This window comes from Pelodiscus sinensis, chromosome 4, assembly GCF_052426305.1.
Source record: "Pelodiscus sinensis isolate ZL-2025 chromosome 4, ASM5242630v1, whole genome shotgun sequence".
Taxonomy (NCBI): Eukaryota; Metazoa; Chordata; order Testudines; family Trionychidae; genus Pelodiscus; species Pelodiscus sinensis.
Genome location: NC_143055.1, coordinates 54,354,604 through 54,367,307, shown reverse-complemented (window position 1 = coordinate 54,367,307; position 12,704 = coordinate 54,354,604). Strand labels below are relative to the sequence as shown.

Genomic DNA, 12,704 nt, shown 5'->3' with positions numbered 1-12,704 from the left:
CTCAAAGTATTTGCCATGACATTGATGACTCCAGGTAGGTAAGATACCTTGAGGACAATGCACCAGTTTCAGAGGCGAATGGCTTCTGCACAAAGGGACTGAGAGTGTGCGCCACTCCGCCTTTTTATGTAGAACATGGTGGTTGTGTTATCCATTGGGATCCATATAGTGCAGTTTGTAAGGTTCGAGAAGTTTGATGTGTAACATAGCTTTGTGCAGTGTCCACTTCCCTGTACTGTGTTTTGTTGCATGTGTACTCCTCATCCTATTTGTGAAGCATCTGTGGTCATCTGTACTGATGGCTCGGCCTGCAGGAAGGAAACTCCTGCGAGGAGGTTATGGTGTGAAGTCCACCACTTGAGAGAGCCTAGTATCTATGCCGGGATGGTGACTTGCTTCCCAAGAGAATGTCGGGAAGGCTTGTATACGGAAATCAGCTGGTGCTGCATAGCATGGAAATGGAGATGCACATACTGAACAACATACTTAACTGCCATGTGGAGGCAGGCATGCATGGTAGATGATGGATTCATGGCTAGAGTAGTCTCTAAGCCCTGGAATACATTGAATCATTGGTTTGGTAAGTATGACTGGCCTGATATAGAATCGAGGTAAGCTCCGATGAATTAGATGTCGAGTTGGTTTGCAAGTTGACTTCTGTTCGCTTATGATGAATCCGAGGTAATCCAATAGGTGTCTGGTCTTGGAGACCATCCTGTATGTCTCTGCTCGTGATTGACCCTTTATGAGGAAATTGTTGAGACACAGAAAGATGATGACCCCCTGTTGCCGAAGACAGGCTGGTTATGTGTCTGCTGGTTATGTGTGACACTCTCCCCATCAGGAATTTGACCCTCCTCATCTTCTTCTGAGTCCAATGGAAGTGAGAGAGATCGAGAAGCTGGTGGGAGTCTCCTTGGTGAGACAATTGGACAGTGTCTGCAGGCTCCCAATAGTCTTACGGTGCCCACCTGGGATGGTAATAAGGAGGGAGGATACTGTCATGCTGAATACCAATGAGAAAAATGAGGTCTTTCGTAGTACTGCTGAAATTGACAAGATGTAGTTGGGGATGAAAGTTAAGAGGAGAAAACACTCCTCTGATCATATTCAGTAACTGCAACATTCCTCTGTGTCAGCAGGGATCTAGTGCCATGTGAGGGTGAACCTGGAAAGTCAGCTAGCTGTGGGGGACCCCCTGTTGGGAGGAAGGAATGAGCTCAGCTGACTTCTGTAGGTTTCAGCTGTTAAGGTGAAATTGGCTTCAGTCTGCGCTGTGCTCTTATGCTGCCACGTCTGTGTTAAAGCTTTCGGAGGGGAGGGCGTCTCTGCAGGTGGTGGTTTAGGAGGAGCAGTGCCAAAGATTTTCAGGGCTGCTTGGCAGGCGGTTCTGTGCTTCTCCGCAGCCCCGAATGCTGTGGTGCCGGCTGCAGTGGTGCCGTGATCTGTCTGCACAGCCCAAGCAGTGCCGTTGATATGCATGCTGGCTCCGAGCTAGTATGGGTTGCAGCTGTGTTGGCAGGCTTCTTCGATGTGTTTAAGGCATCCCCAGTGGTTAGCCTGGGGGACGGCTTGCGGACAGTGATCTGGATGGAGAGGCTGTTGCCTTGCTCTGTTTATGGGGCAGTGGAGACACAGACCTGTGTTTCAGGTCTCCATGCTTTGCCAGTGGTTTGGGCTCATCTGATGGTTGCAGTGTCCTTTCAAATAAAATAATTTGGAGCCACATTTCACAGTCCTTTCTGGCTCTGGCCATGAGGCTCTTGCAATGGTCTCATTTTGGGGGGCATGGGCTTCCCCAACTACTTTATACATGCCTCATGCCTGTCAGAGGTTGACACGCGTCTCGTTACATTTTAAACATTTCTTCAAGGCCATAGGGGTTAGCCTGCCGAGTGATACTGAATCTAAGGCTGCCTTATTCACCTTTCACTCACTGATTTTTTTTTTTTAATGAGTCCCAGCCAAAAGAGCGAAGCAGAGTCTGAAAGAAATTAAAGCTGCTGCCGCTGCGGCAGTCTGTCAGGACCTAGGCTAGGACAGCCTGTTCTTTCTCTTTGCGGTTTGTTCTCTGAAATTGTAACTAGTAGTCAATGCAGGGCAATAGCCCAGAATGAAAAGCAATTAAGTAACAAGTATGTGAGAAGAGACAAAATGCCGGAGGAGAGAGAGGTTAGAGCTCTGTCCACAACCGAGGGTGGGTGAAGAGGAACTGAAAGGGGGAGAGGGAGTCAGGCTGCCGCATGAGGCACCAAACTGTCAGTGGCGTGAGATGCCTCCTGCGCATGAGCAGTCTAACTGTCAACTGCTAAGAAAAGCTCCGAACTGCGGCTCTGGGGACCACCTGGTCACCAACAGTGGAGCACCCGCAGGGACATCACCCAAAGAAGAACAGAAAATACTGACAGGCCGGACATTAATTGAAAAAATAAATTATTCCTCACCAAGATGAACAAATGCAATTTGCATTGCTAATTTGAACATGGGGGCCGGGACAGGGAAATATATTTTACTACATGAAATCTCTCACAATAATTGAATTTAATATAAAATTATCATTGGAAAAATATCAAAATGATGAAATATGAAAAAAATTGTTTTGTCTAATGATACAAGGGGGGTGTCATTTTATTTATCTGCTTTGTTAACATTAATTTTTCTGCAAAATGGTAATTTAATTACATAAATGCTTTAGTTAAAAATCAAGTACACGGTTCAATTTATGAAAAATAAACTAGATCCTAAAAATAATTTTCTTCTGAATACAATATGCTCCCTCCTTTGGTGAACAATATATATTTTTTTTATAAATTGTGTTAAAAAGAATATATTAAAACAACCTAATTTAGTGGGATACTAAGATAGATATCTTCTGTCAGATACATGTTTAAAAACACAGCTGACACCCTAGTGTCACCAGACCTAGAAATGGTTTCCCATTTCTATATAAAAAGAGTGAAAGGTGAACTCAAATCACCTGACACGCTTTTACGTCAACTCGGAACCAGTATGCAGCAACAGCTTACCTACTAGTATTGCAATCAAGAATTAAATTTCCTGTGTTTTTGTAATTAGCTCAGATGTCCACTGTCTTGTTACATTTGTCTACGTAAATTCTGATAAATATTTATTCAAAAGCCTACATTATAATATGGTCATTTATGAGTTCCTTTTATTTTCACAGAAGTAGATTTGTAATTTTGTAAGCAATAAGTTAGGTAGTTATAATGAATGTATGTTATAGCGAAAAGTTTGGATTAAACTTAAACACAAGATGTAGGCCTCAGACAGGCCAGGAAGCTTGGTTAACTCAACTCTAGTTGTTTGATGTTAGCATGTTCTCATGTTAAAGCGAAGGGATGGAATATTGTAATACATAGTGTTGTTAATAGTAGGCAAGGCCTTGTAATAGATAGAAAGAAGTTAAATGTTGAAAGACTTTGTCACTTTGTTCAGGTGATTATAAGTACCCTCTTCTGTCCCATGCTGCAATTGTGTAAATGTGTTGTTTGTGTGAATGAGAGAAAGAATGTTTTTGGAGAGATAAGTGTGAAGGCCACTGCATCCCCAGATTATCAAAGGAGGGGCTGGAGACTCAGAAACATCAAATTATTATGAACTAAGTAAAAGCACACTGAAGACGCAAACTGGATCGAGGCAGATAGACGAACCCTAAAGTTAGTGGCAAGCACCCCTTGATTGGGAACCAATAACAACTTTCTCTGGAAGACAACAACCCCGAAGGGTTGTCAGCATACGGATATCAAATAACCGTTAGAACAACTTCCCGATAAGCATATATCACCTTCGCACAAAGATTGATTGTGATGCTGAATGACTGATTAAGGCCTGACAAGGCAAAATGCTTAGACTTACATGGGGTGTCTTGTATGGTTCTTGTGTTCCCATCCTGCTAAGACCATGAAGCATCAGCCCGGACTGACAAGAACCTGGCTTCCTCCACTCATACTTGACCTATCTGGCTAATAGGTTGGGCGGAGCAACAGACTGGTAACTATTCCATTAGCAGGGCGTGTGCATGTGCATATGCTACTTTGTTATATTATCAATAAATGCGGCGTGTTGCCTTATCCCCCTGAAAAAGATCCTGTGTGCTTCTTTTAAGCATCAACACACATATCCAAAACATGATATGATCACATGCAAATGAAAGTCTGAAATAAATGGAGTTGTGTTACTTTACACCAGCAATGTACTGGGCCAAACATATCTAGTGTGTGCAAAAATTGATATTTGAACTGAAAATAAAAATCAAAATTTGGAGAGAGCATTTCATTTCTATACAATGTACTCTAACAGTCTTGTTGGAAAACGATCCAAAGTTTTACTTTGTATTGCTTATACACTGTGGGTCTGCTTTTTGCTTCATACTTTAATAACTCACAATTCAGTAAAAATGTTTTAACTTCTGCTGCTTCTTGCTTTGATTATTTTTTTCTTTTAGTGCCAAACAAGGGGTTAAGTTTCAAAGAGATGAAAATATTATGCTTTCTAGAATGACAATTCAAGTTGAACTTGACTATCCAAGCCAAAGTGAATTTGTGAGGCTATCTTATATGCTAAAATTGGTTTTCCACAGTACAAAGCAACCATAGCTATTTACAACAACAATTCCCATTTTTTCCAAAGAGTTTCAAGACTGATTATTCTACAATCCATACAAAAAGGGAATTAAACTTTTAATTAAATCTTCATGTACGTACTTCTTTATGTCAAGATAACCTTTGGGAAAGTTTAACTATAAATGTGGTTTTCACTGCACTTGACTTCCAGAAATCTTTTTTGTAGTCAGTTAGTTTTACAGTGTCCAATAGAAGCAAACACTCATATTTTAACATTGGCATGATACATTTCATTTAAACTTGATACAACTGAAATCATATGGTAAACAACTTTTGACATATAGAAAAATTGGCCATTATGTATGTTTATCTTCTGTTACCAACTATCAAGCGTGCATAACAGAAATCCCTCTGACAAGCCACAATATTTAAGACTTATTTCCCCACTGTTGTTCTTCATTCTATTACCAAAAAAAAAAAAAATCATAATATTGAAAATATATGATCTATACTAGCCAATTTTTTTTTTTTAAAAAATCATTCAATATTTTTACCTGTTGAAAAACATCTGCCCCTTCATCATAATCCACTATAGTAAAGAATAATTTATTAGAGAAAGCAGATGAGTAGCGCCATGAGTTGGCCAGTACTTGATACTCTTCATTAGCTTGCCTGTTAGGGAAGAGGGCAAAGATATATATATATCTGAATGCAGTTCATTACCAATAAAGATTTTACAACCAGTTGTAACAATTGCAAACAGAACAGATGGATTAACTAAAACAGTACCAGAATTACAACCAATTTATGTGGGTGATGTAATATCTTTTATTGGACCAGCTTCTATTGGTGAGAAAGAAGCTTTCAAGCCACACAGCTCTTTTTCAGTTCTGGGAAAGATGCTTTGAGTGTCACAGCAAACTATAAGGTGTAACTCTGGTAGTATATTTCCCAGACTGAAAAAAGCTCTGGGTAGCTTAAAAGCTAGTCTGTCTCAGCAACAGAATTTGGTGCAATAAAATATATTACCCACATTATGTCACTAATATGCTTGGACCAACATAGTTACGACACTGCTTACAGTTAGCTATTATAAGTTATCTTAGCAACAAAACCCACAAACAAAATCCTAACTAAAATGGATTTTAAAATTGGAAACATAAAAAGTTTTACATAAAGGTCATGTCTAGACTATATCCCTCTTTTGAAAGAGGGATGTAAATTAGGCTGTGTCTAATGAGGAGTACAAGATCTGTCGAAAAATCACCTCGTTGTCGAAAAAATGCATCTAAACTGTGGTTTCACTTTCGACATGGTGCTTGTTCGAAACAGCACCATGACATGATTGTGCAAATGGAGCATGGGATATTTAAATCCCCACTTCATTTGCACTTTTGAAGTGCTTCATTTACATCCTTCTTCCGACAGAAGAGTGTAGTGTAGACATAACCTTAGACAGATCAAAATTTAAAATGAAGCCGGTATTTGAATTTCCAACAATTAATTTGCATAATAGCAGCCGCACATTCTTTCGAAAAAGGACTTTTCCAAAGTAAAACCTCAGTCCAGACAGGATTCTTTGGGGGGGAAAAAAACCCACGCTTTTTCGAAAGATCCTGTAATCCTCAGAGTTTTTTTTTCCCTGAAAGAACCCCATCTAGACCTTGGTTTTACTTTTGAAAAGTCCTTTTTCGAAAGAACGTGTGGCCACCATTATGCAAATGAAGCATGGGAAATTCAAATCTGGGCTCCACATGCAATTTCGATCTAATTTACATTCCTCTTATGAAAGAGGAGTGTAGTTTAAACATACCCAAAGTGTCATTTAAATGCTATTATAATTTGTGCTGGAAAATATGGGCCTCAACTTGCAAATGGATTCAAGTAGATTGGCGCACCGTTGTGCCAATGCAAGTCTAATCTCACTGTTAATATGCTGAAAACTACTCCAAAACAGGGGTGCCTTTTATGGAGGCTGGGGGAAGGGAAGCAATAGCCTCTCCTCCTGAGGTTGGAACCCCTGAATTTCATATTTGAGGCCTGCTTAAAGCTGCATGCCCCGACTCCAGAGGCAGTTCTCAGACACAACAGAGTTTGAGTTCACTTGCAGCTATGTCTTTGGAGCAAGGAGTTTGTTATAAAGAAAGAGAAGCAAGTGATTAAGAACAAAAGGCTAGGCATTCAACTAATTGAAGGATCATTAGATCATTATAAAAACATTGCTGGATATTCCACAAATTACAGAGAGGGGAAAAAGAGTAGGAATGAGTGTTGTGCTGCTCGAATTTGCATTTGGATTACTGTATTAAACATGTAAATATTCTTGAAAAAAGGGGTGAACCAGGGCTAATCCAAAGATTACTGCAAAGAGTTACAATGGGATTTCACAAAACAGGGTGATTGGACAGCACAAAGGCAGATGAAATTTAGTGTTGATAAGTGCAATGTAATGAACATGCTAAAATATAATATTAACTATGGATACAAAATAGCTGTTACCACTCAAGAGATCTTGGAATTATTGTGGATAGTTCCCTGAAAACATCTGTTCAGTGTGCAGTGTCAGTCAAAAAAACAAACAGCAAACAGAATATTTGGAATCATTAGGGAAGGAAAAGATAATAAGATAAAATACAACATTGTCTCTACAGAGTAAATGCATACCCACATCTTAAATACTGTGTGCAGATCTGGTCACCCCACCTAAAAAAAGATATGTTGTATTTGGAAAAGGCAACAAAAACTACAGGAGTAAGGAACAGCTCCATATGAGAAGAGATTAATAAGACTGGGACTTTGGTTACATGTCTAGAAAATCATGAATTGTGTGAAAAAACAGAATAAGGAAATGTTATTTACTCCTTCACTAACATAACACAAGAAGCTTACCCAATTACATTTATAGGCAGATTTTAAACAAACAAATAAAGTTAATTTTCACGATCAACTTATGGAACTCTTTGCCAGGAGATGATGGAAAGACTCAAACCATAACAGGGTTCCAGTAAGAACAAAAGAAGTTCAAGGAGGATAGGTCCATCAATGTCTACTAGCCAGAATGGGCAGGAATGGTGCCCCAACCTTCTGTTTACCAAAAACTGGGAATGGGCAACAGGGAATTGTTGATCACCATAAATGGCAATGAGCCTTTTCTGTTTATGGTTTCTGAAGCACCTGGCATTGGCCACTGTTGGAAGACAGGATACAGGGCTGAAGGACCATTAGTTTGACACAATATGGCCATTCTAATTTTCTTATATATGGCTAAAATGTATCTGCCCCCTTGCTGTAATCCACTAGACCCAATTCCCTTTCCAAAGGCTGAGATAAAGCCCACGAGTCCTGACAGGATCTCTCTCTACAAAGTAAGAATATACATTAAAATTTTAAGGCTAACCAGTGTCCTTTAAGTGACTTGCCAAAAGAGGCCAGAATATGTTAGTGTTAGAGCTGAGTGGCTCTAATATTTATTTAATTTTATTTCTTTTATATAGGAATTAGATACTGTGCTCCTGTCAGCTAACTGCTAAGTTGTCTGCCAAAAAAAAGAAAAGAAAAGAAAGGGAAAGGGAAAGGGAAAAGGAAAAGAGTTTTCCAGTGCCTTGTTAGCCCCTGGACAGATATGATGGAGTGGAAGGGCAGATGAAATTGATTCTTTTCCTTCCCATTTAGGGTTGTTAGGTGTTTGGTTTTAAACTGGACAGTCCAGTATTTCAGTTTTCTCTTCAGGAAACAAATTGAAAAAATATAAATGTCCAGTATTTTCTAAATAAGATGTAATGTAGATTGTGATGTAATGTCAAGTGTGTCCAGTATTTTTGTTGAAGCCATCTGGAAACCCTATCCCCTTTTGGTGCTTGACTTCTACTGAGCATGCACAGTAACACTGCTGAAGCCTTCTCCTTAGTCTACCCCCCTGCCCACACCATGGCATGCACAGGTCTGCTCCCTCTACCAGAATCTGAAATGATGTCCCTGTTCCAAATCAGCATTACTTTCAACTAGTAGTACAGAGCTATATTCCCATGCAATATTTCACCTTGAATAGAGGCTATATAGAGAGAACTTTGCCAATACTCTGCTGAAAGATGTTGTGCTACAAATGGAGCAGTAGTGGCAGATGTAAAGGGGGTGGAATTGCCAATGACATCCCTATTTAACATTATTTATTACTAATAATGTTATAATCCAACACAAAATAAAATATAGGTTTTGCAGTTTGCAATAATTTTTATCAGCATTAGAAAGTCACATTTCCGCCATCAAGCTCCCCACCTCTAAACCTCAAGGAGGAACACTCTTCTTTCTTGGTGCTCACTTTAGAAAGAAGATTTAGAGGTTGGGGGATGGTGCATGAGTGTGAGAGTAGCATTAGCTACTAGAAGAAATTAGCTGCATAGATAGCCCTGGAACCACATAGCCTTGGTGGTGAAACAACTGTCAGTTTCCTGGAGAGGGTGCTCTCAAAGTTATTAAGAGAAATTTTTGGTGATTTCCACTTCATAGAACTCATTCTGATTATTTCCATATTATTTTCTACTAAGTATTTATATTACTAAGCACTGTCTTCTGTCTGCCTTTTCAGTGGAGGGATACAAAAACAGTACAAACACATTGTTTTAAAAACTTCTCAAAAGGTTTTTTGTAAAGCATGTTGCATGCACATTATGGTGTAGTATACAGACATAGAAAGTAGCTACTTGGCTATCTTTGCAATACCTATTTATGATCGGAATTACAATGCATAGGCAGATACTTATGGGGAGAAAAGGAAGCATCTTTCATAAAGAGGTGTTGAGAGCATGATTGTTCTTTTCATTTAAAACAAGCCACCATACTGAAGTTAATGCCACATCAACACTGCTGGAGCTGTACGTGTAAGAGAAAATGATAAAAAAATAAAATAAAAATAAAAATGGATGCTTGATCATCACTTTAAGTCCATCTCACATCCAGTAAAATGAAAACCTAACTTTTACCCTTATCAACTAACTTTAAAAAAGTCTCATCTGGTAAACCAGATTTGAAAGTAGAAAAAAATTGACCATATACACTTATTTGGTAATTGCTAGAGCTAAGTATTTCATACTGAAATACACTAATACATTCATTGGCATCCTGAAGAGGGCAGTCAAGCAGCATCAAATGAACGCTGCCTATTTTGAGTAGTAACTGTAGGGCACTGTTCTTTTAAACCTATTAAAAACCTTACCATTGTTATTATAAGAAGAAGATGATATCATTTCCTCCTTATGCTATCACTCTCTTTATTGTATCCTTTCATTTGTTAGATATTTATGTAAAATCATAAAAGAATGACAAATTATAGTTATATCCCTACTAATTAATAACCTTTCTTAATTTCCTGCATATATTTTGCATCTTTAAATTAAAACTGTTTTCAATTTATTTAATGGATATCTGTCTTTTCAGACAATGGTTTAGCTCCTAATGTTTTTGTTTTCATGTGTACACTTACACTGTCTGCAACAGACAGTGGTTTTGGAATAAGTTTTTTAAGAACTTACTGAAGGTAACAGCAAAATATTCTTCAAAACTTCTCTAAAGTAGCTTTTATAAAGACAGTGAAAAGACATTTTATAAAGAGCAAAGTGGGTAAAATTCAAATCAACTTTAATTTTGAACCTAACTCATAATTCAAGTAGTGACTAGGTGGCTGAAAAGCTATACCTATCTATTTTAAAATCAATAGGACTACTTAAAGTACACGAAGTTATACATGCACACAAGTCTTTGCAGGATCAGAGTCTAATTAAAGACAACACAGATGAGGGCATAAATACTTAAAGGAGTGGAGAAGTAAAGATAAATTTACATTTGTGACTTAAAGACTAATTGTAATAGACCACATAATAAATTATGTGACCCTATGTACAAAACCAGACAGTATTATAACAGTTTTTTACAAGACAAAGAGCTGACAGCCTCTGCAGGCCACTGGACAAAGTGGGGAGAACAGAGAAGTACGTAGATGAGGCTTTCCAGGACACTGTAGAATTGTCCCCTCTCCGGTGAGACAGCCCCTGCGCTGTTAAGGAGGATGAAAGGCTCAGGGAAGGAAAGCAGTCAACAGGAGGAGAGGGAAGCCTTCCCATAGTTGGGACCCTTCTTCCAGATGTTGGGGTATCCTCTCACACGGAGGTTACCTCTCTGGGGGAGGGAACTCCAGTCAGTAGGAAAAGTCAGGTGTTAGTAATGGGAGATTCGATCATTAGAAATGTAGATAGCTGGGTTTGCGATGACTGGGAGAACTGCATGGTGACTTGCTTGCCTGGTGCGAAGGTTGTGGATCTCTTGAGGCATCTAGATAGACTTATGTGTAGTTCTGAGGAGGAGCCAGTGGTCGTGGTACATGTAGGTACCAATGACATAGGGAAGAGTAGGAGAGACGTTCTGGAGGCCAAATTTAGGTTGCTAGGAAAGAGACTGAAATCTAGGCCCTCTATGATGGCATTCTCAGAAATGCTTCCATTTTCAGGCACAGGGCCAGGTAGGAAGGCAGAGCTTCAGAGTCTCAATGCGTGGATGAGACGATGGTGTAGAGAGGAGGGGTTTAGCTTTTTAAAGAACTAGGTAACTTTTGCGATAGGGGGAGCCTATAGAGGAAGGATGGGCTCTACCTAAACCAAACTGGATCCAGACTGCTGGCACTTAACATTGAAAAGGTCGCAGAACAGTTCTCAAACTAAGAGATGGAGGAAAGCCAATTGGTGCAGAGGAGCACGTGGATCAGACAGACACATCTCTTAGAGGAGAGTCTACTGATAGAGATTCTATAGGTTTTAGTCAGGAGGAGGAGATGGAAGGATATAAAGTATGGGTCAGATCAGACAAAAAACATTCACATAAAAAAGAATCTGACACATCGGAAAAGGGCAGGCAAATAAACAGTGACAAGTTTTTAAAGTGCTTATACCCAAATGCTAGAAGTCTAAAAAATAAGATGGGTGAGCTAGAGTGCGTCATGCTAAAGGAGGATACTGATATAATAGGCATCATAGAAACCTGGTGGAGTGAGGACAACCAATAGGACACAATCATTCCGGGGTACAAAATATATCAGAAGGACAGAACAGGTCGTGCGGGTGGGGGTGGCACTATATGTGAAAGAAAATTTAGAATCAAATGAAGTAAAAATCTTAAATAAATCAACATGTTCCATAGAATCGCTATGGATAGTAATTCTCTCCTCTAGTAAGAATATAACAGTAGGGATCTATTATCGACCACCTGACCAGAACACTAATAGTGACTATGAAATGCTAAGGGAGATTAGAGAGGCTATCAAAATAAAGAACTCAATAATAGTGGGGGATTTCAACTATCCCCATATTGACTGGGTACATGTCACCTCAGGACGAGATGCAGACACAAAATTTCTTGATACCTTTAACAACTGTTTCTTGGACAGCTGGTACCCACAAGGGGAGAGGCAATTCTCACTTTAGTCCCGAGTGGAGCTCAGGGTCTGGTCCAAGAGGTAACTATAACAGGACCGCTTGGAAATAGTGACCATAATATAACAACATTTAACATTCCTGTGGTGGAAAGAACACCTCGGCTACCCAATATGGTGGCATTTAATTTAAAAAAGGGGAATTATGCAAAAATGAGGAGGTTGGTTAACATACAGTGACCAAAGTAAAATCCCTGCAAACTGCATGGACACTTTTCAAAGATACCATAATAGAGGCCCAACTTAAATATATACCCCAAATTTAAACACATAGTAGAACTAAAAAAGAGCCACCGTGGCTTAACCATGTAAAAGAAGCAATGAGAGATAAAAAGGCATCTTTTAAGAAGTGGAAGTCAAATCCTAGTGATGTAAATAGAAAGGAGCATAAACACTGCCAAATTACCGGTAAGTGTAAAAATGTAACAAGACAAGCCAAAAAGGAGTTTGAAAAACAGCTAGCCAAAAACTCAAAAGATAACAAAAAAAATTTTTTTTAAGAACATCAGAAACAGGAAACCTGCTAAACAACCAGTGGGGCCCCCGGATGATCGAGATACAAAAGGAAAGCTTAAAATGATAAAGTCAGTGTGGAGAAACTAAATAAATTCTTTGCTTCAGTCTTCACTGCTGAGGATGTTAGG

General features: G+C 39.2%; 1 protein-coding gene across 1 annotated transcript in view; it reads right to left on the bottom strand.

Moving 5' to 3' along the window:
* TUSC3 (tumor suppressor candidate 3) overlaps positions 1–12,704 on the bottom strand; it is a 274,534-nt gene that overhangs the window by 148,225 nt on the left and 113,605 nt on the right. The window contains exon 3 of the mRNA XM_075930369.2: positions 5,138–5,255. Coding sequence (XP_075786484.1) covers positions 5,138–5,255 — 118 coding nt within the window. The remainder of the gene's footprint in view (positions 1–5,137; positions 5,256–12,704) is intronic.